Source organism: Leptinotarsa decemlineata, unplaced genomic scaffold (genome assembly GCF_025532065.1).
Source record: "Leptinotarsa decemlineata unplaced genomic scaffold, Ldec_3_MD MMD2_tig00026354_RagTag_RagTag, whole genome shotgun sequence".
Lineage (NCBI taxonomy): Eukaryota > Metazoa > Arthropoda > Insecta > Coleoptera > Chrysomelidae > Leptinotarsa > Leptinotarsa decemlineata.
Genome location: NW_027412702.1, coordinates 23793908 through 23816131, shown reverse-complemented (window position 1 = coordinate 23816131; position 22224 = coordinate 23793908). Strand labels below are relative to the sequence as shown.

At 35.9% G+C, this 22224-nt stretch overlaps 1 protein-coding gene across 1 annotated transcript in view; it reads right to left on the bottom strand.

The window, feature by feature from the left end:
• Window positions 1-8891, bottom strand: part of LOC111515036 (larval cuticle protein A3A) — a 36106-nt gene extending 27215 nt beyond the window's left edge. Inside the window, exon 1 of the mRNA XM_074184366.1 lies at window positions 8749-8891. Coding sequence (XP_074040467.1) covers window positions 8749-8802 — 54 coding nt within the window. The 5' untranslated portion in view covers window positions 8803-8891. The remainder of the gene's footprint in view (window positions 1-8748) is intronic.
• Between the last annotated feature and the right edge of the window lie 13333 nt (window positions 8892-22224).

Below are 22224 nucleotides of genomic sequence, written 5' to 3'. Positions count from 1 at the left end.
AGATCCTCTGATATCACAGAGGCTTTATAAGTGACTCCTGATGAGGACTACGCACCATTCATCAATCGGCGTGGACTGCGTCATCATAGGATTAGCCCCAGTGTTAGTTACCTCTTACAATAGGCAAAGGTTAAAGCGGTTTTATTCTGAACTCTGGATTTTCAGGGGATCCAGTGAATCATAAAAAATGTGAATTTCATTAGTTCGGACTACCATTGTCTGATATTATATAAAATGATTCGAAATCCCTGAAAGAATCTATAAAAAAAGAAGAATCAAAAATGAATATCTAAAAATTACAATTATATCAAGCGAAAAAACTTGAAATGAAATAATAGTGAAATACTTTTTTTATTATTTCATTTTCATTTTTTTTACTCAATATAATTTTTATGTACAGCTATTCATTTTCAATTCTACCTTTTTAATCAGTTCTTTCAGGGATTTTAAATCAATTTATATAATATCAGACAATGGAAGTCCGAAGTAATGAAATTCATCATGAAACGTTGTCAATCACCTTCAAACAAACATAAAAAATATCTCGTCTCCTTTGGTAGATAGAACTTGAACCATTGTCGTGAAATGAATCTGAAGCAGACACTTTTCCCACACCAGAACAGATATTCTGTTTCACGACGAGCGTTTCGTTAACCAAGTTAGCATCATCAGGAAATAATGACCTACAAAGTTTCCTGAATAATATATCTGCTATTTGTGAAATATAATCTTTCATATCTAAATCAATAAATTTCTTGTCTAGCATTAGATTTATTTATGTTGAGCTGGAAAGTTCGTAAGCTGGCATTACATTTTTTTTTTGATTAAATTTGATCTCGTTATTCATTTTCATAGTACTATTTGTCTTTAGCCTCAAAATAGGCCTCAGTTTCGATGATTATATATCCCTCCATCGGCGCTTAATTTATTTCCAGCGAGTATACTCTTGAGAGAAAAGAGACACATTTTTTGGGAACTACCATTGATGCATGTTTGACATGGAAACAACACTGTTCGAATTTAATGAGTAAAATTAACTCATTAGGTTATCTCTTTAGAAACCTAACATATATCTTGACAGATCAGCAACTTTTGGCACTATACCAAGCTCAAGTAGCTTCCAGAGTGAGACATGGCATATGTGTGCGGGGTAACTCGACTTCGATATCAAATGTAATCGTTGCGCAGAAGTATATTTTGAGAATAATGGCCAAAGCCTCAAAAAGGGCCTCTTGTAGAAGTTTATTTAGACAATTTAACATTTTAACTCTTGTCAGCATGTATATATTCGAATTGTCAATTTTTGTCTTTAAACACGAACATAAATTTATCACCAATGAAATCATACATAGTAGGAATACTCGTCTGAAAACATAACTTCCACATACAGTATTGTAAATATAAGGTTACTTCTAATTCACCTTATGTGATGGGCTCAAATATCTTTAATAAGTTACCAAAAGATATTAAAGAGCTCAATAAAATTAACGAATTTACCGAAATCTGAAAAAGTATTTCATTGATAGTTGTTTTTATAACCTAGACGAATTGTTTATATCATAAAATAGTTCTCTTTTGTATTGTATTTGTTGATTTTAGAGTGTTTTTATATTGATACGGACACTGCGTTTTCATGTGTTCTTCATTGCTGGACAAATCCTATACATACTTATATGTCAAACGGATAATCAATAAATAAATAAAAAGATCTGAGAATAGGAAAAAGTTGCTGGGCCGGATCTGGGGAATGAGGTGGATGCCGAAGCAAGTCGAAGCCCAACTTTTGCGATTTTGCCATCGTTTTCATTGATTTGTGACATGGTGATGAAAATCCCCCTTTTTTGAAATGGGGTCGTTTTTTTCCCGATTTCGTATTTCAAGCGTTTCAATAACGCTATGTTATAGTCGCTGTTGATGTTTTTTCCTTTACTTTGCGGTCATCCAAAATTATTGTGCAGACTTTTCGTTGGTAACAGTCTCTTTGGGGCGTCCATTCCATGCATCGAACTCGTTGCTCATTTAACCTCGTTTGCACTTAACAAACTACTTCTTAACAGTTGATTTTCCCAATGCGAAGTTCGAAAAATGTTCGTTAAGCCAAGCATTGGCTTCAACTAGTTTTTTTTGTCAAGAAGCAATGTTATATCAACACATGAAATTATTTTCGAACTAATAGAAGTTGCGTCACTCAAAATGTTCTATCCCACAAACTGATAGTCCGAAAGCTGTGAAATTTGTACCCGTGCCTTTTGAAGGTAACGGTCGATTGAAAATCAGATTGATTTAATACTGTTAGTGCCGTCTGTGTGTTGGTCTACGAACTTTCTAGCTCATCTAATACTAGGACAAACTACAAACTTAAAATTACTCTTGGATCCTATAAAATAAGTATTCTCATTTTGTAGCACATATGAGAAATTATTAAGATGACGAGCATTTCAAAACAATCTTTTAACGATATGAATTTCATGAATTCTCTTATAAATAATTGTGAGCGCTTAGTTTCACCAATGAAAAATGCATCCTTTCGACTGATTTAAGATTGCCGGTGGAGTAAAAGGCAACAGTATACTATGTCATTGTCATGTATACGTTATTGCCATAATTTGTTGATTTCAGATAATAAAAATCTCAGATTCGGTGTGAAATTTCAAGAATAATACGATCCCTTTATCATTCATTGCTTGGCAATAAATATCGGTTTTCAGTTCGAACACACCTTGAATGTTTTACCAATATTTCATTTGGGCTGGAACATTCACTTGGAGTTTTATCCGAGACTGTTTTCGTGAACCGGAAACGAAGAGCGAGTGTGCTATTTTCAGAAGTAAGTTGGGACAAATGACTTTCATATTTTCGAGGAATATTAGGATATCACATTTATATCCACTGAGAATACTCTGATGATATACGTATACATAAGTACGTTAACATATTTGAGTGACGTAGTTCTGAGACAATTTTGAGAAAAAAAAGTGAACAAAAGAGATACAGGGTGTTGAAATTGAATTTTTTGTTCGTTTTTTAAAAATAACTTTTGCAAAAATAAGTTATTTGCATGAAATTTGGTATACGGAGTTTTTTGACGTGGAAAATCATAATTTCTTATTACTTTTTATGTAACATCTAGAGGGCGCTACGTACGCTGTCATTATTTATTTCAAATTGCCCTAACTTTTTCGACAATAAATTTTTGGTACTTTTCATGAAAAAATATAATTTCCATACCTCTTCCAAGTAAAAAGTAAAGTTACTGAGAACATTACAGAAACTAAATATGTGGTGGACCTCGTTAAAATAAACAACTTTTTACCATGAAATGTTTATAGAAAAATAATTCGTTTTCAAGATACAACTTTTTGAAATTTTTCAAACATGGTTGGTTTTTGTCACACGATTTTTGCAATATTATTTATCTTGATCAAACATTTTATAGAAAAAAGTTGTTTATTATGATGTGATCCCCCACATACTTGTATTTTATAATGGTCTCAACAACGCCCTCCTCGGCCGGGAGGCCGCAAACGTTATGTTCCTGCATTTTAAATCTTCAATATCTTCGAAAATATTCATTTAAATTTCATGCTTTGAAGCATCTATATTGAATGCACAATGTATGTGCATTCAACGTGTGTATGTCCTAACGTGTTAGGAATCACACGTTAAAAGGTGAGACCGCGTTAATCCTTAGCTCGCACAAGTTAACGGAAAAACAGATTTTTTTGAACAGATTTAAAGTACTTAATTGTATGAGGTTTAATGCTGTATTGCATGAAATCGCTTTCTAAATAAGCCATTATTTCTCGAAGATGAAAAATGGTTATGGTGGGTTATCCCTAAGAGATCATCGCGGACTTTATTGTAGACTTTTTGAAAAAAAATCTGTTTGAAATCTGTTTTTACTTAAACCAGCTGTCGCACCCCTACGAACGACAACCCTCAGAAGTCGAAACTTGTGCGAGCTAGGGATTAACGAGGCCTTATCTTTTAACGTGTGATTCCTAACACGGGTTGGACGATAGCAAGTGAAGATCGATCGTTCAGACTAGGGCTTGAACCACCGACCAACACGGCAGTCAATTCGAGTGAGTGAACAAAGCATCCACGCCGAACCGCTTGGCTACCGACCTACCAAGGTGTACAATACTGTAGTAGTACATCATTATGATCTATCTCGTAGGGTTCAGCCAGCATTCGCAATGTAAGCGGAAAAAATGTGTTTATTCACGACATAACATTAGAAACCTCTAAAATTATCAGTGTTCCTCTAGTGAATGTAAAAGTTGGGAATACGGATGAACCATAAAATTTTGATTTAATAAAATGAAAATTTTTTGATGAATATGAATTTTGATTGTTCAAATTGGGAGTTTGCTGGTGAAATGAGAAACATTCTGGAAAGGTAAGAAATACAATTGAAAATTCAAGAATTCTCTTCTGGTTCAGAGTAATTATTCGTCACCCGTTAGATTTTCGAAAGTGTCAATTTTAAAATTTTTGAGATTTTTCATGTCTTTCTCCTGCAAGTATTTCTTCTAAAAAACTTTTGCTAATATATGAATATATAAAATCTCAATATAGAAAAAATATGTATTCAGTTGTCGAGAAAATTTCTAATATCTTCTGATTGTTCTCGGTAATTAGCTAGCCTTCTTTCAAATAACTTTGATATTTTGATACTCTGACATTTGGGTTACTTCAGGTTGACAAATCATCAGAAAAATAATAAAAAATGAATTCCAATAAATTTTTTTTCCAGTTATAATTTTTAATTTGAGACAATTCACATTTTGAACTTTAAAAAAAGCTCAAAAGAAAATGTATCATTTTGACACAGCATATTCATTTCTTCAATTATGTGTGGCATATAATTTTCAACTATACACATCACTCCAGGCAAGTTCCTGTTACACGTGTGCTAACCTTCAGTTAAATCATTCATTCACGCAAGTCAACTAACTGTTAGTCAATTAGTAATTCGTGATGTTGAGTTGAATATGCATATTGTATTAACACGCCAAACAGTATTTTTACATAATTGTGCGAGTGTTACGGCATTGCGATGTATACAATGCAGCAGTAGTAACAAGGTATGATAGTATCTAGAAAATTTTGTTTTCTTTATTCAATAAAATTGCCTTCGAGAGCATCGCAACGATTATAGCGGTTATAAAATAGGTCCATACCATTATAAAGTAAGATTTGTCTTCAGCTTCAAAATAGACTTCAGTTTGGACAATTACCTCATCGGCGCTACATTTCTTTCCAGCAAGCATTCTGCTGAGGTCTGAGAACAGGAATAAGTCACTAGGGGCCAGATCTGGAGAATATGGTGGATGCGGAAGTAATTCGGGGCCCAATTCATGCAATTTTGCAATTGTTTTCATTAATTTGTGACACGATGCATCATCTTTATGAAACAACACTTCCTTTTTTTTCTTCAAATTCAAATGGGTCCGTTTTAGACGATTTTGTTTTTCGAACGCTTCAGTGAATCTATGTTATAGTCGCAGTCGATGATTTTTCCCTTTTCAAGATAGTTGATGAATATTATACCAGGCGCATACCAAAATACTGATCCATAACCTTGTCAGCCAACTGTTGCTTCTTTGCAAGCTTTGGGGTCGGTTCACCACGTGCAGTCCACTCATATGATGGTGTGAAATGATGGAGTCATATAACATCCATCTAGCGTCACTTTCCCTCAATGGTGAGGTCATTCCATTTGGAACAGAGGTGAAATATCTTGGCATTCTACTTGATATAAAAAACTCACCTGGAACGCTCACTTGGAAAAAGTTTCACTCAAAGCCAAACTGTCCCTATTAACCTATCGAAGGATTTTGGTAAAACTTGGTTTTTAGGTCCCAAACAAATCCATTGGATTTATGTGATGATTATCAGAGCAATTATTATGTCTGGAGCAATTGCCTGGTAGCCAAAGGCTTTACAGAACACGGCTGAGGCGAAGCTCTCTGGCTTACAGAGGCAGGCTTGTCTGGCCATCAGTGGTACCATCAGTACCACACTGCCAGCGGCCATGGAGATTCTTCTAGATCTATCTCCTCTCCACATTTTTCTGGAGAGAGAGGCTAGATGGACTACATATAGACTTGTGCATATTGTCAATTGCAGAAATCAGAGTGCAACATATTGTTGTTTGAAACTGGAAATCACAGCATTCTGGAAATGACCTCTGACTGTATGCCTCCAACTGTCAACTAGAAACTGCCTCATAAAGTATTGTTACTGAGTAGAGAGAACTGGATACTCCAGGAGAAGGAAATATTAATAGCAGATAGTTGTTGGTTCACAGATGGATCAAAAACACCTTCCGGTTCCGGTGCAGGTGTTTTCAGTCGCATACCCAAGACAGAGATGTCAACCTTCCTAGGAGTGGAGTTTTTGGCTCCTACCAAGCAATGTCTAAATTGGTAGCAAATTGCCAAAAATGAGTCTCCTCGATAGGAAGACTTAACAGATTGTCTTTCGTCTGGATTCCTAGCCATACTGGTCTGGAAGGAGACAATGAGTCTGTTCCCTTGCAAAGGAGGGTGCTGCAAGCAGCTTCATTGGACCAGAACCTGTCATTGGTATCGCTTTAGGGTTTGCCCAATTAAAGATTAAACACCTGGAGGCCTCCAAGGCGTTTATTCACCATTCGAAGTTTGATACCAAACAGTTGTTGGACTACAGTAGGGACGAACTACATTGTTTAACAGGCCTTCTTACAGGTCACTGTCATTTGAATCATCATATGCAGAGACTCGGACTGTCGGAAGACAGTGTGTGTCACTTCTGTTTGGAAAATCATGAAACAGCAGAGCACATACCAGCTGTCGCACCCCTGCGAACAACAACCCTCAGAAGTCGAAACTTGTGCGAGCTAAGGATTAACGAGGTCTTACCTTTTAACTTGTGATTCCTAACACGGGTTGGACGATAGCAAGTGCATCGTCCTTGGTGCTCATTTCACTTTGTTTAAACTTAGCAAACCACTTCTCAACGGTTGATTTTCCTGGTGCAAAGTCTGAATAATGTTTATCAAGCCAAGCCTCAGAAGTAATTTTTTTCTCCAAAAAGCAATGCCAACCAACAAAATGTTTTATCACACAAACTAATAGTCCTCCAGCTGTGAAATTTGTACACGTCTCTTTTGATGGTTAGGGTTAACTAAAAATCATATGGATTCAATACTAGTAGCGTCATATGTGTGTTAGCCCACAAATTTTTCAGACCGCCTAATATAACGTGTTAAGATTTAATCATAGATATGTCGAAGAGAATCTGCTAGAAGAGATTGCAAATATACTGTCACTCAAAACCTTCCAATACACATTTTTTTCATAAGGCCATAACGTATGAGAGTTTAGTATAAATTTACCCATTATTCGTGTAATATTTCGTATAATTATTCGTATAACATTATTTGTACCCTATATATGTATGTGTGTATAGATATGTATATGTGTATCTGTATATGTGTGTATATGTATATTATATGTGTATAATATATATGCTTATGTTTATGATGACTGATGAGAATTTGCAGGTTTGGCAATAAGACCTAATATTCTTTAAGCAATAAAGCATATTATTATTAAGAGTTTATCGTGTATCATAATGGTTTACGAGTAAATTATCATAATCTAAATATATTTCATTCATTCTTTTCGTTGAAAATTAGACAAATACTATATTCTTCACATTTCACTATCAGTAAAAAATCGTCAAAAAATCCTGAAAGGTATTGCGAAGGATAGTTGATAGAAAAAGAGTTTCTCAAAAATGTATGTTACGATGGAAATCGTAACAAACAATTGATCCAAATGTCCAATTTCTAGAAAGGTTTGTTTAGTTACAAACTATTAAATTATCTTAGAAAAGCAATTATTTTTCTGCCAATGTTTCAAATTCAGTTAAATTTTTCTTCAGGACTCTGTGACAATTAATTTTAAAAAACATACCTACCACAAATTAATTAGATATAAGCAGTGAAAAACAAAATATTTTGGACCATCTTAACACAATGAGATGAAACAATCGAATGGCTTCATCTATTATTTTGCTACGGTGGTACCTGTTATTATCGATGTAGAGAGAATTAGAATTGAAAAAAAAAATCAGAATTCAACTAATTGAATTGAAATATGCAGTATTGAGGCCATCACCACGCCTTTCAGTGTTGACACTATCGTGTTTGAAGATATGACGCATTTTGCTCGAAATTTTTCCAGATAAATATTGTTGAACAATATAAAATAAAAAATGTGGCCATGCCCTTTTTCATAATCAACAAAGGCCTGTGAAGTTCTTGACATACATTTTTTGAATTTCTGATGTGTTCTAAAACTCGTGTTATGACATAACATCCGGTTTGACCAACCTTTTCGGTGAATTATTTTGTTATAATTCCATCATTACTTTTTTTTGCAACATTATAAAAATTACAACAGTCATGAAGTTTGGGGCAGGTATGTTTTATAAAACTCATTGTTACAGAGTTGTTTTTCTGAGATAATTTGTTACGTAACGAACGTTTCTAAAGACATGAAAACAATGTTTACCAGAGCAAATAAGGGTTTCAGAAAAAGCCCCGAAGACCAATTTTAGCAAGTTTTGAAATTAGGCACACTAGACTTGAAAATACTCACATTGCAACTATGAAGTATGGATTGATAAATCTAATATTGAAATCTTCCGCAGACTCTGGTTGGAGTAAATAATTTGTTCTATGAAAATACTCACCAAGAAAATCCTCGAAACGACGTTATTTTTAATGCTATCACACCAAACAATCATTGCTGCATTCAGAGAGATGTAACACTATTATGCAGTTGTACGATGTGCATAAGAGAAGGGATTCCGATTGCACTTGTGCATCCTCTCTTCTGTAAAACATCCGTTCACCCTGAGACAGTTTCGCAAAAACGTGGGCAGGAATGATGAGGTGCAATTGGAGCGATCACTGATATGCAGTAACGCGTCAAAAAGTTTCAAGGATTGCACGACTTGTACGTTGTTATACGGGGTTTCAAAAAGAATGTGGGAGGAAATATGTCAGCTCATGGAAGATAGCTTTTTTTAAGGTTCTGCACGAGATCATATCTGGTTTATTTATGAGTGGAAAAGAATAGATTCAGTAGACCATTTTTACAGGGTGGAGACTTTGAGTGAAACAAATTATGTAAAAATTACTCCATTGGGAAGATTATAGAATTCGCCAACTTTCATTTTGAATTTACTGAATTTCTAGAGTATATAAACACGGACTGTTCAAATTTCCCGGGCTACTTACTTTCGATTATCGATTTTTATATATTGTACACTGGTCTCACAGTTTTAGCTGTTTAGTATGTTTAAATTGCTGGTGAGAGGCATAAAAGTTAAAACTGTTTTGCGTGATCGGCGGTTTTCTGCTATCGAAAACAATGGATCAATGAATTTGCATCAAATTTTGTGTGAAAATGGAAATGGATGCTCAACGACACTTGAAATGTTGACAGTGGCATATGCTAATAGTTAGGTTAGGTTAGGTTAGGTCCAAAGTGAGTGGGTCCCACGCAACCCGCAAGAGTTTATTGTGGCTCACACCTATCCCCAATTTACCAAATAAACCCAGCTTCCTAACGAAGCCGATTAGTTTGTATGGTGAGTGGTCTCTCAGGTCAGCTGCTAAGAGTACGGCTCTGCCGAACTCTAAAAACCTGATTCGGCCCCCAGCGGCACAGGCACGAAGTATATGCTCTGCTGTTTCATCGTTAATGAGGTAGTCGGATAGTCAAGGTGCCAGATTCCCACCTCGATACCCGCGACAACCTTCCCATATGAGGGTTTTTGCACGTCAACTACACCTGACGATGCCATAGATTCACCCTTGCAGAGCTTTTTCGCCTCTGGTTTTGGTGAAAACTGCTCATGGGGGGTTTGTTCCTCTACCTGAGACAGACTCTGCGTACGCCGCTCAAGAATTTGGTGCAAGGAGGTTTCATAAGGTACCCCGCTCTTCAGGAGACCACTCAGTTGTTTCCTGGCTGCACCACCAAATCGTTTTTTTAGGTTATTGAATCAGGAGCTGGGGAGTTGAAAAGCTCTCGCTCCTGATCTAAATTCATAAGGAGGTCTGTTGGAGTCGTAAGCTGTACATCCATCTCCTCTGTAGACTCAGCGTCAGAAAAAAAATTTAAGTTTACTCTGACCATAAAAGTCCCACGAGTAGCTAGGGAAAGAAGGTCAATCACGGCAGAGCCCCGCATTACCGTGACAAGGCGATGCTACGACGAGATGACGCCCGGTATCTCGAAGGTTCCGTAGTGACAGCTGATAGGCTCAGTGTCATTCATCGTCTCGGCACGGATATACATACCTTAGGATTAAGCCATCGTTGAGATGTCATTCAGTTAGAGAATAACAGAGAGTGGAGGAAATTGTAATGGAGACAGGTATCTGCAAGTGTGTTCCAATAATTGAAAATCTATTTAGGAAGTTCTATCGCCTATGCAGCATATGCATATGCAGGAATAACGTCAGTGAAGAATTCTGCACTGACACCTGTCGAATATAATCCAACGCCCTTCGTGATATTAGCCCGGAGAGAAGTTGTTTTCTGATAGCTGTCAGTCCATTAACCTACAGTGCAGGTGTGTTGAGACTGGCCTGAACGAATTGTTCCTTTAAATGATTTACAAGTGTATTATATCTGAGGGGGCTACTCTGAAGAGGACAAAATATAAATGTTTTTTGAGAAAAATTAAAATCCACTTCATTTTTGAAGAGGCAGCGTATTGGTGATTTTTGTTGAAACCGTTTCCGTTTTCAGCGGTAGTCATTGAGATTTTGTGGAACAGAAAAATTTGATCAATATCATTATTTGTGATCAGTATACCTTGTTAGGTCAAACTTAATTTGAATATCATTGTTTTTTTCTCAATGGAATCTAGTCTAACCTTTCCTGAATTTTATAACATTTTCTGAAAAAATTGCATGTGACTCATAGTCCAGTTCCCAGAAACCAAAAAAGGGGTTCACCTTACCAAAGTTGGGGTGGGAGATTTTATTTTTGTTTTCCGTTTTAATCGGTATAAAGAGTAAAATATAAAAAATGTGACTGAATCTGAACTCGGCGCAACTTTTGGTAGCCGAAAAACCTCGAAATTTTCGGATATTTTTCGTTTTTTTTTTCTACGACCAACAGGGAGCGAGCTACAGCATCTCAAACATGGACCTTTTTTCTCAAAATAGTAAAAAAGCCAAATAACGCCTTCTTTTGTGTGTGTTATTGTGACAAATGTATTCTTTGGTTGTATTTTCTTATTATATTTTGGTCCGATAAGGTTCTTGAGATCGCCCCCATCACCAACCCCCCCCCCCAAATTGATAACTGACGAGGAATGAGTAGGCATATCGGAACCCTCACAGTCCAATGCAATGTGAGGAAAAGCACTTCAACCTATTCGCCGAGCTTTCGCATTATTTTAAAGCTTCATCAGGACCTAAAGTCAATACAGTGAAACAAAACTATGATGAATGAAATAAAAAGAGTTTTCTTTCCACAAAATAGTGCTTAGCAGAAAATTCATTGTTGTGAAAATGAAGTAGACTGATCTAGAACTTTCCTGTGAGCCCCCCTATTACAAAATTAATCACCAACTAAAAGAATAAAGGAGACAAGAGAGTGAGGAAACATGTGTATGGAGCAAGTGAAGTATTTAATTACAATTAAATCATTGAAAAAATGACCAATGAAAAGAGAAGTTAACCTTTCACTTCACTTCCTTCTTAGGCGTTTCGACGGTCCTGGTTCCTCACGAACAGGTGCCATGATGGGTGGGTCCTTGTAGACCTCATCTATGGTTGATGAGGTGAATGTATCTTCCTCTTCCTCACCATATGTATCCAGGTCGGAGGAGTACAGTGGGACATTGTGGCAGTTGGTGCCTCTGCATTTCTTGCAGTTGCTGGAGCATTTCCACCCGGCTTTGACGCACGAGCAGGCTCACTGACATACAGATCTGCACGGGACTACTTCAAGTAGGCTTTTGGGTGCTGGGTCCTTCGTTGCATGCTGTGGAATCAGGCCCTGTAGACTACTGCTCCACCCATAATGTTTGGGATTCAAGTGTGTGGCACCCAGCCAATTTTCAATTTGGTCAAACGATCTTAGTGAGTGTAGAGCAGAAGTGGGTGGCAACCGAGCCAGATTAACTTCACCTGCAGACACGGACTTTTCAAAAAGATTGTATCGCATGTCGTCCAAGGTTTCGAGTCCACTGTACGTCCCCTGTTGGTACAATGCTTTGAGCACAAGCTCTCCAGCTTCAATAATCTCTCCATTTGTACTCTGCTCATCCAAGAACACATCCAACGCATGCTTCATTTCTCCGGAAGATTTTTCCAGAACACTGCACAGCTTCACTTTTCCATGGCCAAATATGGCAGATGTAGCGTCACACCCGGTGAAAGCAAGGCTGATGAGGATGTATTGTGGATTGAATTTGTATGATGCTGTTGGGTAGCATACATCATTTGCACCACCTCTTCCAGGAAGAGGAAGAATAAATTCTTGTACTGCCACCCAAGTCCCGCCATGAGCACAAGGAGATCAACATCCTCCCCATCCAACACCTACAAACCTCTAAAATGGGGTCTGAGGAACGATATTGATCATTCATCATCATTTTCATAACAATAACGATTATTTCGAATGAATTCACTACCAACTCATTTTCATCGTTCAATTCAATTTTTCAGTCACATTTTTTATATTTTACTCTTTATACCCATTAAAACGAAGTGAAAAAATAAAATCTTCTACCCTACCTTTTGTGAGTTGAATCCCTTTTTTGGTCTCTGGGAACTGGACTATTATGGGATGAGGTGGTAGTAAATTCATTCGAAAAAGGCGTTATTGTTATGAAAATCACAAATGAATTTACTATCACCTCATTTCAACAAATACTCATTGCTCATGAGTTATCAAATTGGGAGTTGGTGATGGGGGGAGGGTCTGAAGAACCTTATCGGACCAAAATATAATTCGGAAATATAACCAAAGAATACATGGGTCGCAATAACACATAGAAAAGAAGGCGCTATTTGGCTTTTTTACTATTTTGAGAAAAATGGTCCATCTTTGAGATGCTGTAGCTCGCTTCTTATTGGTCTTAGAAGAAAAAAATATGAATAAAATTTGTAGGGAATTCAATGCTCTACAACTTTGTATAGAAGTTTATAGTTTTTCGCTAGAACCACTCTTTTCGAGATATTGCGAAAAAACCGAAAAATGTCCGAAAATTTCGAGGTTTTTCGACTACCAAAAGTTGTGCCGAGCCCAGATTTAGTCACATTTTTTATTATTCACTCTTCATACCCACGAAATAAAAAATAAAATCTTCTTACCCACCTTTTGTGAGGTGAAATCCTCTGGGAACTGGACTATTATTGAAAATATGAGTCATTTCTTTATACAAATTTTCTATTTTTTAGGTTCCATCATAAAAATTGGTATCACCTGAATAAAATATCTGAGAGATTCAGATCTGGATTGCGAAACATCATACCTAGATATTACGACACGCATATTTCGACTTCAATATTCATAAATGAAGGGTAAGATACATTTTTTCGATAAACCATATTTCACTGAACAAAGATACTGTTACTTTTGTCAATATTAATAAATCTGACTCCGGGTTTCTGGTGAAATCTAGAACTTCATTTCCCTAAAGGGTTATTTAGGGGGATTTCGAAGTGGAGTTTAAGTTTGTATTTCAAGAGCAATGTATATTCATCAGATCAAACGGGACTCTGGGCCCTTACAACATGGAGACTGATTAGAGGCCACCCTCATTCCAAAATCTACAGAAATTGGAGAGGCTTTGGGATTGATTATCCTTATGTCATTTACATTGAAAACACAAGAAAAAAAGTTATATGCATATTAGGACACTGGTAACTATTTTTCACTACCTATTTAAGATAAAAATTGATAAGTTTTGAAATATTCCAATACATAATTTATTTATGCATAAAAACACCTTCTACACAAAAATTAACCTTTTGTTGAAAAACCCTGTGATATAATTTCCTTGCAAATGAATTATGTTGGTGGATATTTATGAAGAAACTCAATTGATGACAGAAATTTATTGAATCAATAAATATATTCTTTAGACCTTGACATTTACGTGTTATAAGAAGATTATCGTTAAATCATCAAGAAGAATAGAATTAATCTTTGGAGTATCATTCTTCCATTGTTCGTTATTCTTTGTGATGACTGAATCAGAATACATTTTTTCATTTCTACAATGTGTCTGAAATATTGAGAGTTACAGTAAGTGATTTGAGGAACGGAGTAACTGAAAAACTTGCAGCGAATAAAGCCTGTAGTGGAAAAAGACCTACATTTGAATGTTGGTCAGTTTTCTTGGAAAATAAGTTTGGCCTCACATAGATACACTCGATATTAACACGTCCGCGTAGCGTTACTGTCGCTGGTGCTGCCATTTCAACATTAAAGAGCCAAACCTCACAAGAAACTATATTTATAAATGCGAAACATAACACTCACTCATTCTTTTCTGTTTCTCCATACTGGTGAGTCCTAGGAAGCTAAAATTTGGTTTATAGGTGCTTGTTAGGTCTTAGATGCGCACTAAGAAATGATTTTCAAATATTCCAACTGGGGCGCCCCCTCGTGAGGGTATAAGGGGCGTGTTTATATATGAAAATTACTGTTTCTACGGTGACTGAAATTTTGTATGTAGGTTCATTTCATATAACGAGAAAGGATTTTTAAATATTCTAACTGGAGCACTAGACACGGTGGAAAAAGGCGCGTCCATTTAACAAAATTAGCTCCTAAAAACGGCACCGTGCTGTTCAATCAAGATAATACGAGTATATCGTGTCACAAATCAATGAGAACAATGGTAGAATCGTATGAATTGAGGTACGAATTGATTCTGTATCCACCATATTCTCCAGATCTAGCTCCCAGCGAGTTTTTTCTGGTCTCGCTGGAAAAAATTTAGCGCTGATGACGAGGTAATCGTCGAAACTGAGGCCTATTATATCGCCCTCAAAGGCAACTATGTTGAATTATGAAATGAAATTTTATCAAAAAAAATTTGTTTTTATGTTTGCCTACGAACTTTTCAGCCCAACTTCACTTAGACCACCAACTTGAAGTAATCATCATTTTTAAAGAGGGCAGTTTAGATTTTATTCGATATCATATTTTTAAAACAATCGAATGCAGCTAAAAATGATTCATGTTTACGGAACGAGCTTTCGATTAGGAAGTGAATGCTATCAGATGAATTCCTTTCTCTGAATTATATACCCATTTTGAAGGTTTTCAATCATTCGAATTTGTATTACAAGATGAATAGACGATAATTATGAGCTATCTGTGATTTATTTGTGAAATGCAATGCCTTAGTGTAATAACATGCTTCGAAAAGTAAACCTCAATAGTATCAATTGGAGTTAGAAAAATCACTTTAACTTTCTTCCTCATTTTACAGATTCAGATAAAGGAAGTGTCTAACTAGCACTGAACGCGTTATCAGTAATATACAGGGCTATTCAAATTTGTTTCTGTACATGGGGATCTCGTAAACGATAAGAGATAGAGTGTCGGTTAAGTTGTGTATTTTAGAGACCTATTCGATGATCTAAAGAAATCGAATCTAGCTCTTTCGGTTCTGGAGATATACAGGAAAAACATTTGAATAGCCCTGTAGATGGTCAAATCCAAAACAAGCACTTATCACAGACACCAGAAATGCAATACTCTTCTAGATGAGCGTTTCACCAACTGAGTTGGCGTCTTCAGGAGATAAAACATAATGAACAAATCACTGGACGCAAATTCATATACTCCTTTCGCAAATTCATATACTTCTCTCCAATAATGAAAGAGAGTGACATTTCTCCACTATTCACCAATCAATTCATATCTCAAACAATGTTCGTTTCTATGTTTGAAGTGTGTTTGATAAACCCTACAAAATAAAAATAAACAGAACACAGAGTCAGATGCTACAAATGCAAAACGTATATATATAGACGACTCAAAAACCAAAGAAAGCTCAGGATGTGGTGTTTACTCCAGATCACTGAGCCTAAAGGATTAAGTGGGGAATGTGAAAAATACCAGCGTTGTTCAAACAGAACTGGCTGATATCTCAATCGCCACAAAAGAAAAACCAGGAAAGGAATTTTTGGCAAAAACATAATAATCTGCACTGACAGCAGACAAGCCCTATTAGCCTTGAACAGACAACGTGTTATCTCAGGGTTGGTATTAGAGTGTCAGCAAGATTTAGCCAAAGCATCGGTAGATAATAACATTATCCTGAGGCAGATTAAAGGGCACGACAGAAGTAAAGGTAATCGCATTGCCGACTCTTTAGCCAAAGTAGCGGCTGGACTAAGAATTTTAGGACCCAGTAGCACCTACAGCCTGATGACTTCGACAATTGCGGAACTAGCCAAACGTTACGCCCATGCTCAATCCCTAAAGAGATGGGATGAATTCAAAGGAAGCTGGTGTCGAAGAAATATCTGGCGATGACCAGGAAAAATCTACGCTTATCTGTAGGATTTCTGACTGGCCACTGTCAACTAAGGAAACAACTCCATAATATGGGGCTAGTGGACACACCTCTATGCAGGATGTGTGAACAGGAAGATGAGACTGTCAGGCATGTCCTGTGTGAGTGCCCGGAGTCATCGTCAATAAGAGAGTGAGTGTTCGGCGAGTCTTGGCCTACACCTGCCGATATAAAGGAGATGTCTCCCAGCGACCTGTCCACCTTCCTGGAAAGGACAGGATGAACGATGACCTAGGAGGACAACTCCTCGGGAGGATGTACAATGGGTCACATGTGGCCTAAGTGCTGTCGGCCTACACTCATCCTCCGTACTCTACAGATACAGGGTACAGATGGGAGGGTAAACAGCTTTGTAACCTAACGCTTAACGGCGCCCGTCTGTCTGGCTTCCCTTTCTTTCAGGCATACGTCAGTGGAAGGCAGGCTCCTCTTCTCTCGTCGGACAGACGGTCAGTGTTTAGTGTGCGTGAGAATATACTGTTATTATAGTATTATAACAATTTAACCATATTCTTATATTATGTGGAACGTGGCTGAAAATGATGACACTAATTTTGTTTATGTACATTAGATATTAGTATCTTTGGGAAAGAAAGTTTTTGGCTTTCTACTACTCCATCTGATACAAAAAAAAAGGATGAGAGAATTTTCCAAAGAAAGGAAGGAAGTAAACAATTTGAAAATAAGAAACGCTATACATGGATGTGTAGATCATGCAAAGAAGTAACTTTCAGACACAAACTGAAAGAAAGTCCTCCTGAAACAGCTTCTTTCATATAAACATTGAATTACACGAAAGAAAAAAAATTCTTTCGAAACAAAATATACCGGTGTATACCAGTTAGGGTGACAGTGTTCCATGTGAATACAATTTATTACCATTCATTCAGAGTAGAACTCATGTGAATGATATCTGATTCTTATTCCACAACAAATGTTTGATATACAAACTGAATAGAGAAAAGTATCTTCTGTATAATTCAGTGTTCGTATAGAAGTATTTGTTTCGAAAGAATTTTTTTTCTTTCGTGTAATTCAATATTTATATGAAAGTAGCTGTTTCAGGAAGATTTTCTTTCAGTTTTTGTCTGAAAGTTACTTCTTTGCATGATCTACACATCCATGTATAGCGTTACTTATTTTCAAATTGATTACTTCCTTCCTTTCTTTGGAAGATTCTCCCATCCATTTTTTTTGTATCAGATGGAGTAGTAGAAAGCCAAAAACTTTCTTTCCCAAAAATTAATCACTCCTAAAAATATAACCCTTTCAATTCAAATATTAGTATCCTTATTCAATCCTACAAAAGTAACAATTGGCTTATAGTAGCTATAATATATGTACATGCACAAAATGAGTAATAACTTAAGCTTTTCTCGAGTTGAACAATTTCAATATTGAATAGTTCAACTTAGATTAGTTCAAGTTATCACTTCTGTCGAGCGTCCCGAGTCGCACATGTTTTTTTTTCTGAAACGAATATGCCGAATCTTTAATCATGGATACAAAAAAAAACATAATTTTGTATCGTATTCCACAATCAGATTTTTTAGATTGCCTAGAAACTGAACTGAATCAATCAAATATTGATTGATGTTCAAAAAAAAGGCAAGAAAAAAACTTCATGAAAGATCATTTTCGTCGATGCGTGAAGTATCGTTAATGTGGTTCATATGCTTGGCTTATTACAGATTATAGCGAAGTAATCTGATCTGCACCCATATATTGTCGGCAAATGTTACACAAGACTTCACTGAAAAAATTGGATGAATTAAGTCTATTTGAAGATTTGATGCAATGTTAATCTCCGTTATTTGACGATATTTTTGTCAGGTATGCCAGTTTTATGAACTGATGCATGTTTGAATCAATTTGAAAAAGTTGGTGTCATATTTATTTCTTTCCTTTCATTGAAGATTTCTGTAGAAAATTGAATAGTTTCCATAAATTATAAGTTATTTGTGGAAGTCATGAAAACCAAACAGAACTGCTGTTTGGAATCGACAGATTTATAACAAAACAGTGAATTTCAAAGTTAAAATTTCATTATATTTTACTGAGTTCGTGAGTTATTGTGCTAACAGTGACACTACTTTTGTTATTATTGAAACAATGGATCAAAAACAATTTCTTGTTTTAATTTTACACTGTTTCTTGATGGGAAAAAAACCGTTCAAGCGAAGCAATGGCTTGAATAGCAGTGACGGCTCGTGCATTGGAGAACAGGGGAGGTTAAAGTCAATTTTTTGGGGTACCGCACCTATTTAAAGCAAAATACGTAATATTTGCATAAATGCAAACAAAAATTGTTTACTGCCGAAAATTATACGTATAAAACTAACCATTAGAAAACAAAAACAAGGAAAAAGGGTTGTCTTTGAGTTATTTAATATAAATGAACTCTTCTCAGTCAATAAATAATACTTCTCTCTTCTAATATAACAGTTTTGTTAAAAATTGCCACGAATATTTTATAAGCACAAGTACTTAATTATGCTTATAATTACAATTATTGTGAATTCACAAGGCACCCGCAAACTACTTTTAATCGGCGGTCATTCAAGTTCAATATAGTCTGCGAGGGTAACGCATTTTGAAAGGTGTATTTTTAAAATTATAGGTGTCACACTTACGAATTAAAAAATAAAACAAATCGTGTAATACAGGTAATTTCGGTAGTTTCATCAATTTCCCATGCAAAAAAGAAACACTTAATAATATAAGTCACGCTGTCTATAAGCTCATTTTGGATGGTTTTTGAGATGCCAGAAAAAATGCTACCGTTTAAAAAAGTGCCAAATTGTGAATCATATTTGCCTCATAACATTAATTGTTCCTTGTAATTGACGCGATTAATCGAATCTTCGGTTTCCGCCAAAATCTTCGGTGTCCGCCAAAAGCTAATTCTTTGGAACCCAAATAAATCGTAATATCGATAAGTATTTTTAAATTCGACCGATTTTCCCTAACCTGATTATTAAAGGAAATTATGGCCTAATTTTGATATATCCAGAGTGTTGATATATTTTGTTTGCTAAACAATTTTAATTTACAAGACGAAAATATATGCTCCTTAGATTTAATTTTTTAAATCGGAGTATCCTATTTTAGACCACGTTTGGTATTCGGTTTGTACGGAAAATAAAACACAGGGCCAACAAAAACGTTTTTCTCGTTTAATGGAGCCGGTTAACCAATCACATTTATCGTACCAACTAATATTAAATCCTCGATTTTGTCGATTATCTGACGCTTTAATTGAAATCAAATTTGGTTGAGGCCTTTCCAGGTTTTAATAATAATAATTCATTGTCATAAGATAAAGGCTTGAAATTATTTGTCAGCAACCAATCGACTATATCGTTAGATTTTTAATTTCGTCCAACTTGAAAAAAATACAGAAAAGTGAAAACGTGAAAACACCTTGAAATTGAAAGAAAACACTTTGAAAACACATTAAAAATATTAACAAAAAGCACTGCTATAATACAATACTGCCTGTTTTACAAACAAATAACAAATATTATCAAGAAACACTAAAACGATTCACCGATATATTTTTCAGTCCCGGTCCGTCACGGCATCCCGTCCGAATAATTAAATAAAAAACAAACGCAGTCGTACACAAACAGAAATCAACTGGAGGCTAGACTCCTCTAGAGCTATAATTTCTGCAACTGAAATTACAAATCTGGACGTATGTCGCTGGTTGGATCGGTCTCGCGGAGCTTGTGTTTTTTAAAGCGGCCGGGGGCTTGGCTCTCTTGCAACGTATCAACGTATGGCATTTATTATTTCGGGTTGATGGTTTCTTTGTTATTCGTTCATGGGCCGTGCGTTTGAGGTTTGTTGATGCAGGATACAGTGTGGTACGTACTACGTAGTGAGTGATAGTGTTTTTAGGGCATATTATGTATTTGTATTAAAAATTATTGGTAAAGTAATGATACCCAAGCATTTTCAGGAAAAAATAATCATAATTATTTGTCAATATCTTTTAATTTATTGCGATGAATAGCCTCAAATTTTATGGGGAGGCTTAGCCTCCCTTGCCAGTGGAAGTCCAAATGAGGCAGTTACAACCGAAAACATAAAAAAACCCACCAAATCTTTTTGAATGATCGAAAAGTGAAGTTGCGTGATTTAGCTAACTTTGTAAAGATATCAAAAGAAAGCGTTGGCTTTATAGTGGGTGCCGCGCGAGCTCGCTGTTGACCAAAAACAAGAATGTCTTGATGATTAGATTCGATTGTCGGGGAGCGCTGATTCACTGCGACCTTTCAGATCTGTTGTGATCCTCCTTGATTGTTTGAGCTCATTGTCTAGCTTGATCTCTTTGATGGGACTCCATAGCCTTGACTCTGACACATTTAGCCATGAAAACACTGGAAATTTTGATATCTCGACAACTTGATTATTTACTGAAGAAGCTCAGAACATTCTCGAAACAGTTCAGTTTGAGTCATGCCCAAACACAAACCTTTCATCTTCATCCGCTGCCTCTCGTATATTGCACATTAGAATCAACTACCCTGAGAGATTCGATTTTATACAATTAAAATCTTCAAACAAAACTCAAGACTTACTCAACTGTCTAGTCTCTTGTCTGTTCCCGATTTTGGCAATAATACAAAAGAAATTTTCTGCAGCGGTTGTTTAATTATTGTTATTTCCAGGTTGAAATGAAAACAGCTTTGGCTGATACTCCGCCTATTCATCTTTATACTGAAAGTTGTTTTTTACTCTTACTCCTTTTGTCTGTTTCAGTTGTACTTTTCATGGTATTATTACTTTTATTATCGTTATTATTATATGCTCCAGCAGAAGTTCCATTTTCAACCTGAAGTGAATGTGTATGTAATACCATTAACAGAATCGTAATTTGTGATCTGTAGTAGAAAACTATTTTATTATCTTAAATCATAAAATGAGTTCTTTCTTAAGCAGCCTCACCTTATAGAAAGGATACGCAAAAGTGAGTACACACGCAGAGAAAAGTAATTAGCATAATTACTCTGATGATATATGGATTGAAAACGATCGAAATGTGTGCAACAACCAGGAAACTGAGTTGCTCCTTTTTAGTGGTGCTTACAAAATTGTTTCACAGAGACTGATTTTCTGATTAATGGAAGAATCTGTACTGTAAGAAACCCGTCGATAGAATTACAAGAGAAACTACATCTTGTATATGTTAATAACTCATTCAGAATCACTGGGAGTTGAGTAAACACGTGAGAGATAGTGGATTATTAAATAACGTTGTTTCAAGAGTTCCTCATCCATGTATTCTTGGTTTACGAATTTTTCGAATTCATCGAAAATAGGATACAAATGAATAATTTTTTTTCATTATGGTATTCGTAGGAGACTGAATACCCAGAAGTTTCAGCTTTTCTGGGCTCCAATCATTTAACATCATCTATAAAAGTCCTTATAAGTTTTTGAATATCCTGGATTTTCACAATCTATCTTGTTGACCATTTTTTATTGCACCCAGAAAATATTTAAGAAAAGGGAAAATAAATGGGAAAGGTCGGTCTTGGATAGAAAGTAATCTTAAGTAGTCTTAAACTATTATCACTAATTTTCTTTGGAATTC